Consider the following 15,930-nt stretch of genomic DNA (forward strand, 5'->3'; position numbering starts at 1 on the left):
GGCCCCCGCTCCGGCCCCGCTCTCCCGGGGACCCGAGCCCAGGTCACCGAGCCCAGCGGGGGCTGCCGCCGCCCCGAGGGGCTCGACGGGCGCGACACCGCGCAGAGCCCACCGCGCGGCCGGGCGGCCCTCGCACGGCGTGGAGCGGCCGGGGGGCACGGAGGGGCCGGGGCACGGCCCCGCGGGGGACCCCGACCCCAGTCCTGCGGGCCCCAGCCCCGAACGGCCCCGCCGCCCCCGCGCAGGGCAGCGGGACCCGCCGGGCAGCCCCCCCGGCACAGCGGGGCCCAGCCGCCGCCGCCCCCCCGGGGAACGGGACCCCCGGGGCAGCGGAGCCGCCGCCCCCCCCGCTCCCCCCGGCCCCGCTCCCCCGTGCTGCTCTGCTGCCCTCTGGCGGCGGTCCGCGGCACCAGGCGCAAGCGGCGGCCGCGCCGATTGGCGGTGGCTGCGGTCCGTCAAGAGAGCGGCGCCGCCATTGGCCACGGCGCGGGGCCGCCCTCCCGCACAGCGGGGCCGGCTCGGGGCCTGCCCGGGCCCCGCTCCCCGCAGCCCCGGCTGAGCCCGGCGGGTGTCCGCTGGCCCCGGCCCCGCGCTCCCGGCCCCTGCGGCGGGTGGGTGCTGCGGTCGGGCGGGGGGCCGGGGCCCCTCGGTCGAGGCCGGGCCGGCGGCGGTCCCCTCCCGCCGAGCGCCCCGGCCCGGCCCTGCGCCCCGAGATCCCCGGGCGTCCCTGCAGGGGGAGGGGGGCGGGGGGTGTCAGGGGTGAGCACGGGGCCAAGGTCAGCACCGGGCCCAGCGCCGCGCCCAGCAGGGGGCGGCCGCGCTCGGCGCCGGCCCGGTGGCTCCCGGCATGCCTGGCGGCGCGCGGGGCGCGGCGGGAGCCGTAGTCACGGCGCGGGCGGCGGCGGCCCCGCCCCGAACCCGGAAGTGAGCGGGGAGGCGGAGGAGGTTCTAAGATGGCGTCGCCTCCTCAGGGGGGCCCGATGGCGATCGCCATGCGGCTGCGGAACCAGCTCCAGGCCGTCTACAAGATGGACCCGCTCCGGAACGAGGCGAGCGGCGGCGGGCGGCGGCGCCTGGCGGCACCGGGCGGCGCATGCGTGGGCGGAAGAGGGCGCCGCGCCGCCGCTCGGGGGGGCGCCCGGGCCGCGCAGGCGCCGTGCGGCCGCCCCGCGCATGCGCCGGGCCGCCCACGCCGCGGGAGGGCGGGGCCGCGGGGCGGGGCCGGGGCACAGGCGGGGGCGGGGGGCGGGGCCAGGTGTGATGGGCGAGGCGCAGGGGTGGGGCACCGGCGGGGGCGGGGGGCGGGGCACACGCGGGGGGCGGGGCCAGGCGCAGGGGTGGGGCAGAGGTGGTCTGAGCCCTGCCCTGGCGGGGCGGGTGGGCTGGGGTGAACTGGGGTCTACTGGGGTGTGCTGGGGTGTACTGGGGTCTATTGGGGTGTGCTGGGGTGTGCTGGGGTGTGCTGGGGTCTATTGGGGTGTGCTGGGGTGTGCTGGGGTGTACTGGGGTGTGCTGGGGTCTACTGGGGTGTGCTGGGGTCTATTGGGGTGTGCTGGGGTGTGCTGGGGTCTACTGGGGTCTACTGGGGTCTATTGGGGTGTGCTGGGGTGTACTGGGGTGTGCTGGGGTCTACTGGGGTGTGCTGGGGTCTATTGGGGTGTGCTGGGGTCTACTGGGGTGTACTGGGGTCTATTGGGGTGTGCTGGGGTGTACTGGGGTCTACTGGGGTCTATTGGGGTGTGCTGGGGTGTGCTGGGGTGTACTGGGGTCTATTGGGGTCTATTGGGGTGTACTGGGGTCTACTGGGGTCTACTGGGGTGTGCTGGGGTGTACTGGGGTCTATTGGGGTGTACTGGGGTGTACTGGGGTGTGCTGGCGTGTACTGGGGTCTATTGGGTTGTGCTGGGGTCTATTGTGGTGTACTGGGGTGTGCTGGGGCATACTGGGGTATGCTGGGGTGTGCTGGTACTGGGCTGGGGTGTACTGGGGTGTGCTGGTACTGGGCTGGGGTGGACTCGGGTGGACTGGGGTGGACTGGACTCAGCTGGGGTGTGCTGGGGTGTACTGGTACTGGGCTGGGGTGGACTCGAGTGGACTGGACTGGGCTGGGCTGTGCTGGACTGCACTGTAGGGCTGGGCTGGACTGGACTGGGGTGTACTGGGGTGTATTGGACTGGACTGTAGGGCCGGGCTGAACTGGGCTGGGCTGGGGTGTACTGGACTGGGGTGTACTGGGGTGTACTGGACTGTACTGTAGGGCTGGGCTGGGGTGGACTGGACTGGACTGGTGTGTACTGGACTGTACTGTAGGGCTGGGCTGGGCTGGGCTGGGCTCAGTGGGGCCGTCGGTGCCAGGCAGCCCCCCCCGCAGGTGCTGGGCCCCGCAGCAGGAGAGGGGCCAGCCCCAGCCCAGCCCCAGCCCCGTCCCCCCACCCCGTCACGGCCGCAGCTCCGCTCTGGGCCCCGAGGCTGGGCCGTGGGGCGAGGCCGCGGTGAGCCGGGGCGCGGGGCGAGGCCGGGCACGGGGCGGCTCTCGGGGCTGCTGGCCCAGGAGCCGGGTCCCCTTGCGTGGCCCGCGCGGGGCGGGAGCTGCCTGCAGCCCCGTGTCCGCGCTGTCCCCGGGGGCCCTGCCCCGGTGTCCCGGGGGCCCCCGCTGAACCGCGGGGCCGGCAGGGGCTCTGTGGGACGGGCTGCCGCGGAGGGCCAGGGCCTGGGGCGGCGGGGCCGGGCGGCGCAGGGTGCCGGCCCGGCGGGCAGGGACCGGGGGCCGGGTGACGGTGGCGTGTCTCCGCAGGAGGAGGTGAAGGTGAAGATGAAGGAGCTGAACGAGCACATCGTGTGCTGCCTGTGCGCCGGGTACTTCATCGACGCCACCACCATCACCGAGTGCCTGCACACGTGTGAGTCCCCGCGCGGTGGCGGCAGCCGCCTGCGCGGCTCCCGTGGTGCGGGGCCCCGTGGGGACCCCCGGGCGGGGGCCAGCGGAGCCCCCCCCCCCCACCTGCTGGCAGGTCCGGCGCGGCTCCGGGACCGTGGCTTCTGCCTGGGGGGCCGAGGGGGCCGTGTCCCGCCGGCGTGCGTGGGGGTGTGGGGCCGTGCCGCCGCCCCAGCCCCCCGACGCCCCCGCTCTCTGGCCGCAGTCTGCAAGAGCTGCATCGTCAAGTACCTGCAGACCAGCAAGTACTGCCCCATGTGCAACACCAAGATCCACGAGACGCAGCCGCTGCTCAACCTCAAGCTGGACCGCGTCATGCAGGACATCGTCTACAAGCTGGTGCCCGGCCTGCAAGAGAGTGAGCGTCCCCGGCGGGGTCTGGCGTCCCCGGCACCGGTGTCTTGCAGAGGGACGCGGGGAGGAGCTGGGAGGGGAAGGGCACAGGGAAGAACCGGAGGCTTTCGGGGGCACCTCCCTGCCGGGCGCGGGGACTCCGTCTGTGGGCCGGGGTCTTCAAAATGCTGCTGGCCGTGTCCACGGGAAGAGAGGGTAGGAGGCATCCTACCGCGTCAAAGCAGTTGTAGAGCGAGGGAGACGGCAGGACAAACGGCCCCCGCTCGCGGAGGCGGGGGCCAGGGGGCCGAGGGGACCGTGCCCAGGAAGCACGTGGGGCTGCTCGGGGACGGGGAGCAGAGCGAGGCGGGGGCTCGGCGCTGGCACCGCGCGGTTGGGGAGGTTCAGGTGCGGGGACCCGCAGGAGGCTCTGGCCGCGCCGGTGCCGGGGCTCTGCACCTTCCCCCCGGCCGTGCCGTTGGTGGAGCGGCTGCGGCTGCCCGGGGCTGGGCCACCGCGCTCAGGGACCGGGTGGGGAACGGAGCAGGGAGGTGGGTGCTGCATCAGGGTGCCTTCAACCGGCTCGGCTCCCTGCTCGCGGGCTCCAGCTGCCGGCCGTGCTGGGCTGCGGGGACGGGAGCTGCGTGAGCCCGGGGCCGCCGCCACGAGCAGCGTCCCTGGGGCCTGGCGCTGAGTGACGGCGCGATGAACCGGCGGTCGGTGGTGGTGAATGCAAAGCAGCGCGCGGGGAGGGCAGCCCCCGCGCTGCGGGCGCAGCGGTGGGCTCGAGATTAGCCGCTGTCACTCAGGACGGGGATGGGGACGGCGCTGGGGACAGCGCTGGGGAAACGTCAGCCTGCGCGTGGCAGCGGGGCGCTGGGCACCGCCACGGCGGGCGGGATGGAGGCCTGGGCTGGATGGGGGGCACAGCAAGCACCCGGCGCGGGCCCTGGTCCCCCGCCCCGCAGCAGAGAGGGGGAACACGGGGAAAGGGGTGAAGGACGACGAGAGCAGGGACGTGCCTGCGTGGGCGGGGATGGCGACAGGGGGACAGGGCCCCCCGGCCCGCAGCGGGGGCTTGGTGGAGACCCCTGGGGCACGGAGGCGGCGAACGGGGAAGGAGGCACGAGGCACGCTGGCGGTCGGCTGCGTTGCCAAGCCGAGGTCCGAGCAGCGGGACGGGAGGGGACGGGCCGAGGGCAGCCTGGGGACCCCCGCCTCTGGGCGCCGCAGGGTGGGAAGCCGTGACGGGCCGGGGGGACACGGGGCGAGGGGGTGTCCCTGAGCAGCGCCAGCCTCTCGCCCGCAGGTGAAGAGAAGAGGATCCGGGAGTTCTACCAGTCCCGCGGCCTCGACCGGGTGACGCAGCCCAGCAGCGAGGGTGGGCACGCTCGGGGGCCACGCGGAGGGACCAGGGGCAACCAGCTGGGGGGGGAGCGGGGTCAGGGGGGCGGGGGGGGGGGGGGTGTCTCGCTGCGGCATCTCTGGGAGCCGGCCGGGGCAGTCGGGCAGTGCCGCGGTGCCAGTGGGGCAGAGGTGGGCTGACTCCTGCCCCCTCCCTCCCCACGTCTCCCCAGACACGGTTGGGGGCGACCCCATGGGGCTCCCGTACAGCACCTTCGATCACTCCCGCGCCCACTACTTCCGCTACGACGAGCACGTCTCGCTCTGCCTGGAGAAGCAGAGGTGAGTGCCGGCGGCGCGGGCAGGGCTGTGGGACGCTGCCCCTTGGCACGGTGGGGAGGGGGGCCGGGGCGGCACCGGGCGTAGCAGCGTCCCGTGTCCCCACCTCTGTGGCCCTGGCGGAAAGGGGACCCGGCCGAGCCGGGGGGGCTCCGCCACCCTTCCGAGCCGCCCCCGCTCCGTGCCCCCGCCGGGCCGCAGCCCTGCGCGGCGGCTGCCGGCGTTAATGGCTGCTGGGGCGGGCGCTGCGCGTATGCCTGCCGGCTCCGACAGCAAAGTCAATAAGCGGCAGCTCTGGGGGCCGTAATGGGATCGATGGCTGCAGCTCAGCTGCCAGCCCCAGCCGGCGTGCCGGCCCCGTGCCGCCCAGCCGGCCCCGGCTCCGCACGTGCATGACGGGCGGGCGGGCGGGGGGAGCGCTAGGGCGGGCGGGGGGCACCCAGTCTGGGGCAGCCCGCGCCTCTGCACCGGGCCGTGCCGGGGAAGGGGCGGGGGGTACGGCCCGCAGCCCCCCACCTCCCCACGCCGGAGCTGGCAGGCTGCCTCTTCTCTTCCCTTCCCTCCTCAGCTCCAGCAAGGACAAGAGCAAGGCCGTGCTGCAGGTGAGCGGGGGTCCGTGCGGCCGCCCTGCCGCTTCACCGGGCCCCGAGCCCCCGGGCTCTGCCCAGACCTGGCCCCACAGCCCCTGCTCCGGGCCCAGCTTGGTGCGTGGGGTCCCAGGCGGGGTGGGCAGAGGGGGGAGCTGGGGCCTCGCCGCGTGCCGGCGCTGGTCCCGTGGGGCTGGGGGCACCCGCGCCCCCCTGACGCGCTCTGCCCCTCGCAGCAGAAGTACGTGAGATGCTCCGTGCGGGCGCAGATCCAGCACCTGCGGAGGGTCCTGTGCCACCGCCTGGAGCTGCCGCTGCAGCACGTGAGTGTGGGGGCCGGTCGGGGGCTGGGGGGGGGTGGCAGGCCCCGGGGGGGTGGGGGTGGGGGGCGCGGGCCCCCCCTGACGCAGCCTCCCCGTGCGTAGGTGCAGATCCTGTTCAACAACGAGGCCCTCCCCGACCACATGACGATGAAGCAGCTCTGGCTCTCGCGCTGGTTCGGCAAGGTAGGCGTCCGCCGGCGGGACGGGCGCCCGCTGGCTGTGCCGCTGCGGCCCCCGCCACAGGGGATTTGTCCCCAGGGGTCCCATCCCGGCCCGGGGGGCTCGGCGGGGGGAACCTGTCCAGGAGGCGGCTCGGGGCAGGGCTGTGCCGAGGATGTGGTGGCGGAGCGGGGAATCGGTGAATCAAGGATGATTAATGTCGCTGGCTGGAGCGGCGACCCGGGGCGTCCACGGCCGTGCCGCAGCCGGCCCGGCCCGGGGTTCCCGCACAGGTCAGGAGGGTGACGGGTCCCAGAAGGGCTTGGAGGAGTTCACGGCGCGGCCGCGAGGCTCTCCAGGCTGCCTGGGGCTGGCCCGGGGAGGGGTCGCCCCCGCCCGCCCGTGGGGTCCTGGGCTGAGGTATGGGGTGTCTGCCCTGGGGTGGGGGGGCCAGCGGCTCTGACCCCCCTCCTTGCCTTGCAGCCCGCGCCCCTCCTGCTGCACTACAGCATCAAGGACAAGAGGAGGTAGGGGCTGGGGGCAGCCACTGCCCCCCCAAGAGTGCAGCCCTGCTCCTGCGCCCCCCGCCCTGCTCCCCCTAACTTAATACCCCGCCTGCTCGAGTTTATTTTTTGAATAAAACTGTGGAAAATGCCGCCAGGGTCCTTCCTCCGTCCTGGGGGAGCTTGGCTGGGGCTGGGGGTCGCTACTGGGGTCTCTGGGGGGACGGCTGAGCCCCCCCCTCACCACCAGCACCTCCAGGAGCGGGGCTGTGGGGCGGGGGGGGTGGGGGGGAGCAGTGCCCCCCTGCAGGGCTGCTGCCGGGGCGGGGTGCAGCTGCGGGGTCGGGGGGGGCGCAGCCACGGGGCGCGCTATGGGGGATGCACAGGGGGTGCAGCACCGGGGGCTGAGGGGCCGCGCTGCGGGGTGCAGCACTGGGGCTGGGGGGGCTGGGTCGGGGGGTGCGCCGCGGGCAGCGGGTGCAGCGCTGGGGGGTGGGGGGGCTGAGCTGTGGGCCCGGGGGGGGCGCAGCCCCCTCCCCTCCCCCCGTTCCTCCGCAGTGCCGGCGCGGGGGCGCGCAGCCCCTTGGCCCCGCGCAGTTGTGCGGGCGCTCGGCAGATTAATCACCGTCACGGCTGCCTGGCGCACGTCCCGGCCCCCCCGCGCCGCCGCCGGTGCCAGAATCCCAATGAGGAGCGATGGGGAAATAACACGCCTGTCGCCTCGGCGCAGGCTGCGCGCCCCCCCGCCGCCTGCACATAATGAGCCGTAATAAAGTCACGGGCCCTTTGATTGCCTGGGGGGGGGGGGGGGGGACGGGGCGGCCCCCCCTCGCTCCCCAGCGCTTGCCTAATTAGCCCGCTATTGTGGGGACGATATCGCAGCCATCTGGGCCGCTGCCGGAGCGCGGCGGGGTCGCGCCGTGCGGCGGCCCCCGGGCTCAGCTGCCGGCGCAGGGCGGCTCGGGGGTGCCCCGGTGCGGGGGTCCCGCGGTGCGGGGCTGGGACGCGCTGCCCTCACCCCGCGACCTGGCGGCTGCGTCCCCTGTCCGGGCCGAGGAACAGGTGCCGTCTCCCCGGTGCCGGCCCTCCGGGAAAGCGGCTCCGGAGGGGCCCTGGCCACGGCACGGGGCTCAGGGACGGGGCGCCGGGTGCCCTCGGAGGGCGGGCCCGGAGCCGGGCGGGACGTCCTGGTCCTGCCGGGGATCCCCGGCCCTGCTCCGTTCCACCGCGCCCCCCGGCATGGCGATGACGGTGCCGGGGCTCGCTGGGGCAGGCGGCTCCGGCGCAGGCAGCCGCAGCCCCTCTGCTCCCACCCGTGCCCCCCGGAGCTGGGCGTCCCGTCCCGGGGCAGGCAGCGGCCCGGGACCCCCCGGCCTCGGCGGATGTGGCGCGGCCCCATGGGGCGGGCTGTCCCCTCCAGGTGCCCTGCGCCCACCCGCCCAGCCCTGGGGGTCCCCAGCCCGTGGGGGACACGGGCCGTGGCCCGTCCCTCACCCCTGGCTCCGCACCGTGGCTGACCCCGCGCCCGGGACCCCGTGAGCCGCTGCCGGGGGATCCGGTTACCGGCCCCTCTCCCCGGCCCAGCTGTCGGCCATCCCTCACTCAGGCGCGGGGGCGGCCACGGCCCCCCCCGTGCCGAAAGCCCCCGCTAAGTACGTGGTGAAACGCGGGCAGAGGCCGGGGGCCAGCGGGACGCGGGGCTGCGCTGCTGGTCCCGGGACGGGGATCCGCGTCCGGCCGGGGCCGTCCGGGCTGGTGGGGAGCGGGGGACGCTGTGTGCCCCCCGCCCCGCCCCGCCCCGCCCCGCCCCGCCCCACAGATGCCCCGTGGTGCCAGGGTCGTCCCCGCGCCAGGTCCCGCCGGGCAGCCCCGGGGTGCTGCGGGGCCAGTCGGCACCCCGGCACATGGCCGGGTGCGGCACCGCTCCATCCCGCGGCACGGGGCTGCCCGGGCCCCGGTGCCACCCCGGCACCCGCCGGAGCCCCCAGCCCCCTGGGGCAGCCGGGGCCGGAGGGGTGCGGGTGGGGGTGCGGGACCCGGGTCCCAACCGGGGCCACCTGCGGGGGAGCGGGGAGGGCAGCGCGGCCACGGGAGCGGGTGGGTGGACGGACGGACGGACGGCGGGGGCGGCGAGGCGGGGGCCGTCCCCGTGTCTTTCAGCAGCGGCTCTGGCAGCCGGCTACAGACGGCAGAGCAGGAAGCGGGAGTGGGGCCGGGAGCCCCCCGCGCCCCCCAGCCCCGCGCCCCCTCACTTATCAGCGCCGGCCGTGGAGGAGCCTAATTCAAACCAACTGCGGGGCTGACGTTGGTAAATGAGCCCCCGCCGGGACGGGAGCGGGGGCGGGCGCGGGGGTCGGTGCCAGCAGCCCCCTGCCCGCAGCCTGGCCCCATCGCCCGGGTCGGAGGCTGCACTGTGCCCCCCGGGGGTGCCGGGGCCCCGTGGGGTCCAGGGGCAGCTGGGGGTGTGGGGCAGCCCCAGAGAGCAGGGGAGCGAGGGGAGACGGGGAGACCCAGGGGGGCAGGGGGAGCCCGGGGGGCAGGGGGAGCCCGGGGGGGGATGCGGGATGAGCCCAGGGGGTGCAGAGGGAGCCCGGGGGTGCAGGGTGGTCTCGGGGGTGCGGGGAGCCCTGGCGCAGGCTGAGGCCGCAGGCAGTGCCGGGGGGGCAGCGGGGCAGGGGCAGGTGCTGGGATGGGGCCCCGCACCCCTGGCCTGGCCGTGGGGGCTGTGGGGTCCATGGGGGCCGGCTGCGAGCCACGGTCACGCCGGTTAGCGTGGGGCGAAGGCACTTTGATATCCCGGCCCCCCCGTCATGGGCTCACGGCCCCAGGCTCCAGCCCGGCAGCGCGGGAAACCCGAGCCCCCCGTTCTGGCTGGCCCTGGGCCGGGGGCGGCGGGGGCCGCGCAGCCCTGCCCGGGAGGACCTGGGCACGGCCTGGGCACAGCACGGCCCCCCGCGCGGCTCCCCACGGCCGGGGGGCTGGGACCCCGGGAACTCCTCGGCTGTGCGGGGACCCCCGGGGCTCCCACTCCCCTGCCCCCAGGTCCCCGGAGCGAGCCTGGCTCCGCACCGGGGATGGTGGCCCCCCCCGGCCCAGAGGGTCCTGGGGCTGGCAAAGGGCCCGGGCAGGGGACGAATGGCCCCAGCCACCCACCTCAGCCCGTGCGGTGATGCCGGGGCAGGGACGTGCCGCCATGGGTCACCCGCCGTGCCGCGGGGATGCTCTGGCTGTGCCAGGGCCCTGCAGGTGCAGACGGGTCCCGGGCGGGCGGTAACGGGGGGGCTCAGTGGGAGGATGAGCTCGTCACAGGGCTGTGGGGCTGCCAGCAGGACGGGAGAGACCCCCCGGAGAGACCCCTCGCCCCCATAGCCCCACAGCGCTGCAGCCCCTGTGCCCGGGGACCGCCACAGAGTACCAGGGTGAGGGGCACGGGGGGCACGGCCCGGCCCGGGAGCACAGCCTCACCACCCCTCCCTCCCATGCCGAGGTCCCCAAGCACCCCATCCTGCAGCCCCCCTCCTGCCCCACGGTCCCTCCCCACTGCCCCTCGCTGGGGCTCATCCCCCCTTTCCTGCTGCCCCAGGGGCAGGCGATGGGTGGGGTCCGCAGGGGGGAGCTGGACCCCACGGGGGGCTGTGGGGCCGGGGGTGCCTGGCAGAGGGGCGCAGCACGGCCCCCTCCAAAGGCCTCGTGTAACCCAGCTGCCCCACGAGTGCTCGCTCCGGGGGGCCCCGCTCACCCCCCCAGCCCCTGCCCCATCCTGCAGGCGGGCGCAGGGGCCAGACCCCCAGTGCCGCCCAGGCAGCCGGCGCGTGGCGCTGGCACCGGCCGTGCCACAGGCGAGCGGGGCTGCAGGGCGGCGCTGAACACCCCCGGCCGCGCTGTCCCCGCCACGCTCCGGCGGCACCGGCTCCCGTGCCGGCTCCTGACAGAGACAAATGAGCCGCCCACGCCTGCCACCGCCTTCACACCCCATTGCCGGGGTGAGCGGGGCACGCCGGGGGACCCGGTGCGTGGGGTCAGCCCTGCGACACCTACACACGCGTGCCTTGGGACGGGCCGCCCTGCACGGCATCACTGCGTCCTCCTGGCTCCAGCCCAGGCACTGCCGGCGTGGCAGCACCAGGCTGCCGGGCCGGCTGCCGGGCCGCACCGTGGGGCCCCACTCGGCTGCCAGCCCGCGGCACAGCGGGACCCGCCAGAGCCGCTCTGCGGGGCGCAGGATGGATGGGCACTGCGGGGACACGTGTGCCAGGGCCCGGCCGGCATCGCCCCGCGCCCCGACCCCCTCCCACGCCGCAGCCCACCCCGGGGGCACCCACCGGGGCCATCGGGGCAGACGGCCATCCCTGCCGGGCACCCCAGTGGCTGCCGGCGCGTGGCACGGGCACGCTGGCATATGGCTGTCATGGTGGGAATGAGCTGTCATGTCGGCACAGGGAAATTACCCCGTAACGAGGCGCGCTGGAGATTAAGCTAATGAGAAAATCAAAACACAATTTAATTCCTGTCACCGCCTGATCGTCTTTAAACGACGCCGTGCGGTTCTGACGGGCCGGCATGCTGTGCCCGCGCGCCCTCCGGCACCGCGCCGACACCGACCGGGCCCCTGCCATGCCCTGCACGGAGGCGGCAGGACCGGGGCAGGCGGGACAGCAGCGCCCGGCTTCCTGCCGGCTTCCCACGGATGTGGGCACTGGTGCTGGCACCGGGATGCCCCGGCAGCGTGGGGCGGGGGGGCACCTTCCTGCGGACGGAGGGGCCACGGCGGATCCTGCCCTGGCACCGAGGGATGCGGCTGCAGGGCCCTGGGAAAGCGGCACTCGCCGCAGGGAGCCCTCTCCCCACCCGGCGCCCGCGGCAGCCCCCAGGACCGCGACACCCCCGCGGCCACGCCGTCCGCACCCCGGGCCAGGCGGCTGGGACCGGTGTGGTCCCCAGGGAGAGCTCGGAGCAACCCAGGCTGGTGATGGGAGCAACCGTGGCACCCAGCCCCGCCACCGGCACGGCCAGCACCCCTGGCACCCGGCCCCGGCTGTGGAGACGAGCCTGGGCCCGGCAACCTCCCGGTGCTGGCTGGCGGCAGGGCGTGTGCCCCGGCAAGCAGGGCGCCAGGGCCGGGCGCCTCCAGCCCATCTCAAGGCGTGGGTGCGCGGCGCGGCAGGGCCGTGGGAGCGGGGCGGGAGGGCACCCCCTCACCTTTCCCGGTTTATCTTGGATGCCGGTGTTTCCTCCGGCCCTTTGTCTGCGAGGCTGCGGCTGCCCACGCCCCCCCCGGCCTTCCTGCGTGCCGCCGGGCCCCGGCACGGGGGGATGCGCGGCGGGACCGCTGCCCTGGCATGCGCACCGGGCTCTGCCAGCCGGGACCGCTGCGCACACGGGTGGGACCACTGGCACGGCTGCGCACACGGGAATTGCGCGCGACGCACAGGGGCCGTGCACGCGGGACGCACACGCGGAACGCACACATGGGTGCCGGCGTGCACGGGGCACGGGTGTGGGGTGCTCGCTGGCGGGGGTGCCAGCCGCGTCCCCGGGGCCTGGCCAGTGCAGGCCACAGCGTGGGTGCCGCGGCGCGGCGCTTGCCGGCCCCGCTATTGTTGCGGCCACAGCCCTGCGTGGCCTTTGAAGTCGGGCGACTTCCTGCCCCGGTTTTATGGCCCAATCTGTCTGCACCGCGCGCTTCCCCCGGCCATAAATCACTCGGCGCTGGGAGGCTCGGGGGAGCGCGGTGCGGCCGGCCGCATGCCCACGGCCCCGGCCCTGGCCCCGGCAAGGGGCACCAGCCGAACCCACGTTCACCTGGGAGCTGCCCGGGGCAGGAGAAGGACCGCGGCCTGACCCCGTGGTGCTGCCGGGCCGGCACAGGGACCCACACCGTGGCACGGCGGCCGGTCCCCGCAGCGCCGACCCGCCACGCTTCGCCCCCAGCAAAGGTGCCGTGGGCACGGGCAAGCAGCTGCCCCAGAGCCATCCCGCCTGGGGACACCCCCCGCTTCCCCGAGGGACCCGGGGCACGGCCGGGGACCCCCCAGCCCCAGGCGGGGGTAAAACCGGCAGTAAAACCGGCCGCGGTTTCGCGGGCGGGACCGGGGGTCAGGCTTGTAGGGCAAATCACGGCAAGAGCGGAAATGCCCACGGACGGCGAGGGCTCGGCCCGGCCCCACGCGCCGCACGGTGCTGCCCATGCCGGGGCTGCGGGAGGGTCCCCGCTGCCCCGATCCCTGCCCGGCCACCCCCAGCGCCCCGAGGCTTCCGGCTCGGCTCAGTGCCGGCGGCGCAGGCCCGGCACAGTGGTTACCTTCGCTATTCAGAGCATTTCCTGGGTTTTATTGTCTTCCCCTCCTTGTCCCACCTTCCTCGCAGGAAGCCCTGGGTCCCGGCGGAGCCGGCGGCTCCGTGCCCAGCAGAACGGCGCTCCCGGCCCGCTCCCGGCTGCACCGCGGGCAGAGGCACGGCCAGTGCCCCGGCATGCCCGCTCCCAGCCGGCGGCTCCCAGCAGCAGCACCCACCGGGCAGGAGGGGGTGCCGGGACCGTGCCCTGAGACCCCCAGCCCTGCCAGGGCATCGCTGGGCTCAGCCCCGGGGGGTCCCAGCCACACCGCACACACACCAGCCTGAGCCCCTGCCGCGGCCGTGCCAGCCTCGATGCCCTCCCCGGCGTGCCGGCGTCCGGGCGTGCTGAGGCCCGGCAGCCCCCGCGCGCCCTTTCTCCACCCGGCGGCGGCTCTGCCGTGCCGGGGCCGCAGGCGGGGTCCAGGCTCGCTCCCGCGGCAGCAGCCCCGTCCCCGCCGGCTGGCTGGGACGGCAGGAGCTGGACCCCAGCAGCAGGCAGGGGATACCGAAGGGGCAGGCGCCTGCCCAGCCGTGCCGCGTCCTTGGGCACGGGGGGTGCGCGGGACCCCCGACTCCTGCAGGGCGGGAGGGCCCCCGGGCCGCGTCAGGCTGAGAGCACCGCGGGGGGACCGCGAGCCCTCCCTCCGGCCCCGTTACCGCTGCCCCTTGCCCAGGCCGGGCTCCGCGGCCCCAGGCACCCCCCGCCCCGCTCCCCCCGCACCCGTCTGCAGCCCGTCGCCGGCCAGGGCAGGGGGTCCCGCTGCCCACCCCCCGCCGCGTGCCCGGGGCAGGCTGGGGGTGCCGGCCGGGGTCCCGCGGCGGAGCAGAGGCTGGCGGGGCGTCCCTGGAGCCCCGTTCCCAGCGCGGGGGGGGCTCATTTTGCCGCGGCTGCTGCCCACCCGGTCCCACTCTCCCTAAATCAATTCGGTGGGTTATTGAAATGCCGCGTCTCCGTCTGGCGGCTAATTGCATGTGATCCCCAATCACGCGGGCGGCGCAGGCCCCTCTCCCGCTCCGCAATTATGCAGCACCCGCACCCAGCGGCTCTGCCGGCGGCTCGGCGGCACCGGGCACCCGCCACGGTGCAGGGGCTGTGGGGCAGGGAGGGTCCTTGGCGCGGTGGAGGGGTGCTCCCGGCGGGATGAACCGGGGGGCGGCTCCATCCCCGTCCCCGTCCCTGTCCCCGTCCTCGGGCTGCGATCACCCCAGCAGGGCTGGGACCGGGGCTGGGGCCAAGAGGACGATGCCCGTCCGCATCCACCATCCCGCTCGCCCAGCCTGCTCCCGCTCCCGTGCCGGGCTGGCCGCCGGCCCCTGCCCCGCCGCCCCAGCCCATGCCCGGCTGCAGCCCCTGCACCCTGCGGGGCCTCGGGCGGCAAATTCCAAAGGGCACCCGGGAAGATTAATCACGGGGCCGGCAGCCGGGCCGGCGGGTAACCGGATCGCCCCGCCGGGAGCAGGAATGTGGCGCTGCCGTGCTGACCCCGCCGCGCCTGCCATTGCCTAGGGACAGCCCCGCCACGCGGGGGTCACTGCAGACCACCGCGACCAGCCGGGCCACCGCGGGCCTGGGCACGGCGGGCGCCCGCGCAGCCCCTGCCCCAGCCGGGGGGACGCTTCCCCGGTCCCCAAACCCAACGAGGCACCGTTCGCAGGTCCCCAAACCCACAGCGAGGTGTCCCCGGGATGCGGGGACAGGCAGGGTCCCCAGCGTCCCCGTGCCGGGGGTGATGCTGTCACCAGGGTCCCCGTTCCGGGAGAGGTGCCATCCCCTGTCCCCACATCCAGATGAGCACCGTCCCCGGAGGCGCCGTCCCCCCACCCCATCCTTCCCCCCCTCCCCCCGCTGCCCCATGGGCTCCATCTCCCCCCACGCCCCCAGCCCCGGGGGGCAGACCCCCCCCCAGCCCCCCAGCCAGCCCACGGGGCGGGGACAGGCCAGGGGACCCCTGGCAACGCTGGGTCTGCGCAAGGGCTGACGCTGGTGGGCAGGAGGGGCTGACCCTGCGCCAGCACGCTGGCCGCCGGCCCCCACCTCCGTGCCGTGCCACGCCGTGCGGTGCGGTGCCGTGCCGTGGGGCAGCCGCTGCGGCACAGCTGTCGGGTCTAGAGTTACGGCGGCGGCTCGGGGCGTGGAGCGGGGCCAAGGGAGGGACGGGGTCCCCGCGGTGGGGTCCCCCGCTCTCCCACCCCGAGGGTCCCACTGGGGCGCGGGGCCGGACCCTGGCCGGGCAGGGAGGATGCAGGACAGACCGGGGCTAAGAATAGAGCCGGGCTGGGACGGGAGGAAGAGGAAGGATGGGGCTTCCTCTGCGACGGCTCTTCTTCCTCCCGCCCGGCTCTGCCATGCGGCACGGCGTGGCACGGCACAGCATGGCACAGCGTGGCACGGCCCTCCCCGTGCCCCCTGCCAGGCCAGCTGGGTCCCCCCGCTCTGGGGCACGTGGGTGCCCCTGTGAAGTACCCGAACGCAGACACTGATGGTGGTGCACGCGCACACGCACGTGTGCACACACACACGCACGCACACACAACCCCCCCATCCCACCCGGGCACCCCTGCACAACCAGGCAGGCGCGGGCAGCACCGACGCAGGCAGCCGAGCTCCTGCCCTCCTGCTGCCCGCGGGCAGCGACGCCGCGGCCCCAGCCCCGAGCCCCCGCCTGCAGCGTGCCCCAGCCCCTGCCCGCACCCCCCGCACGCTGCGCCCCGCGAGCCCCCGGGCTGCGGGGAACGCGTGGGACGGGGACGCCCCGGGTGCCACCTGCTCACCCCGCCGTCCCGCACCCCCTGACCCCCCGCGTGACCGCCAGCACCGGGGGTGCAGTCGACGGCAGCCCCGGCGGCATCGTGCCCGCTGCCCGCGCCGGTGCCGCCGCGCCGGCCCCCCCGCCACGGCTGCCGTGTTTCGTTGCAGTTTTCTTTTTAATTAACCTCTGGGCAGCGCGGCCGGCTGCCTCGCCGGGGTTAATGATATCGGTGACCCGCCGCAGCCCATCGATCCCCCCGGCCTCGCACGCTGCGAGCCCAACGGTTGCCGGCCGATGGACGGGTCCCCCCAGGTCCCCGCG

At 76.0% G+C, this 15,930-nt stretch overlaps 1 protein-coding gene across 5 annotated transcripts; it reads left to right on the forward strand.

Annotated features, from left to right (window-relative positions):
• The first annotated feature begins 529 nt into the window (after positions 1–529).
• Positions 530–6,675, forward strand: PCGF1 (polycomb group ring finger 1). 5 transcript variants are annotated; one of them, XM_075499356.1, is made up of 10 exons: positions 530–611; positions 972–1,049; positions 2,795–2,900; positions 3,141–3,293; positions 4,578–4,649; positions 4,846–4,954; positions 5,520–5,655; positions 5,775–5,861; positions 5,964–6,044; positions 6,504–6,675. In XM_075499356.1, exons 2-10 carry the CDS (start codon positions 981–983, stop codon positions 6,549–6,551), a joined length of 861 nt encoding a protein of 286 aa, XP_075355471.1. In that variant the 5' UTR covers positions 530–611; positions 972–980; the 3' UTR covers positions 6,552–6,675. The 5 variants fall into 5 exon arrangements, with proteins under 5 accessions (XP_075355471.1, XP_075355467.1, XP_075355468.1 ...); XM_075499352.1 differs by lacking the exon at positions 530–611 and having other exon boundaries at positions 764–1,049; XM_075499353.1 differs by lacking the exon at positions 530–611 and having other exon boundaries at positions 764–1,049; positions 5,778–5,861.
• The last annotated feature ends 9,255 nt before the right edge of the window (positions 6,676–15,930 follow it).

This window comes from Mycteria americana, chromosome 4, assembly GCF_035582795.1.
Source record: "Mycteria americana isolate JAX WOST 10 ecotype Jacksonville Zoo and Gardens chromosome 4, USCA_MyAme_1.0, whole genome shotgun sequence".
NCBI classification, from domain to species: Eukaryota; Metazoa; Chordata; class Aves; order Ciconiiformes; family Ciconiidae; genus Mycteria; species Mycteria americana.

Excerpts from the sequence above, each read along its gene's own strand:
- PCGF1 (XM_075499352.1), top strand. The coding sequence starts at position 954 with ATGGCGTCGCCTCCTCAGGGGGGCCCGATGGCGATCGCCATGCGGCTG. Across the intron at positions 1,050-2,794 it reads TGGACCCGCTCCGGAACGAG|GAGGAGGTGAAGGTGAAGAT; the intron begins GCGAGCGGCGGC and ends GTGTCTCCGCAG. Across the intron at positions 6,045-6,503 it reads TCTCGCGCTGGTTCGGCAAG|CCCGCGCCCCTCCTGCTGCA; the intron begins GTAGGCGTCCGC and ends CTTGCCTTGCAG.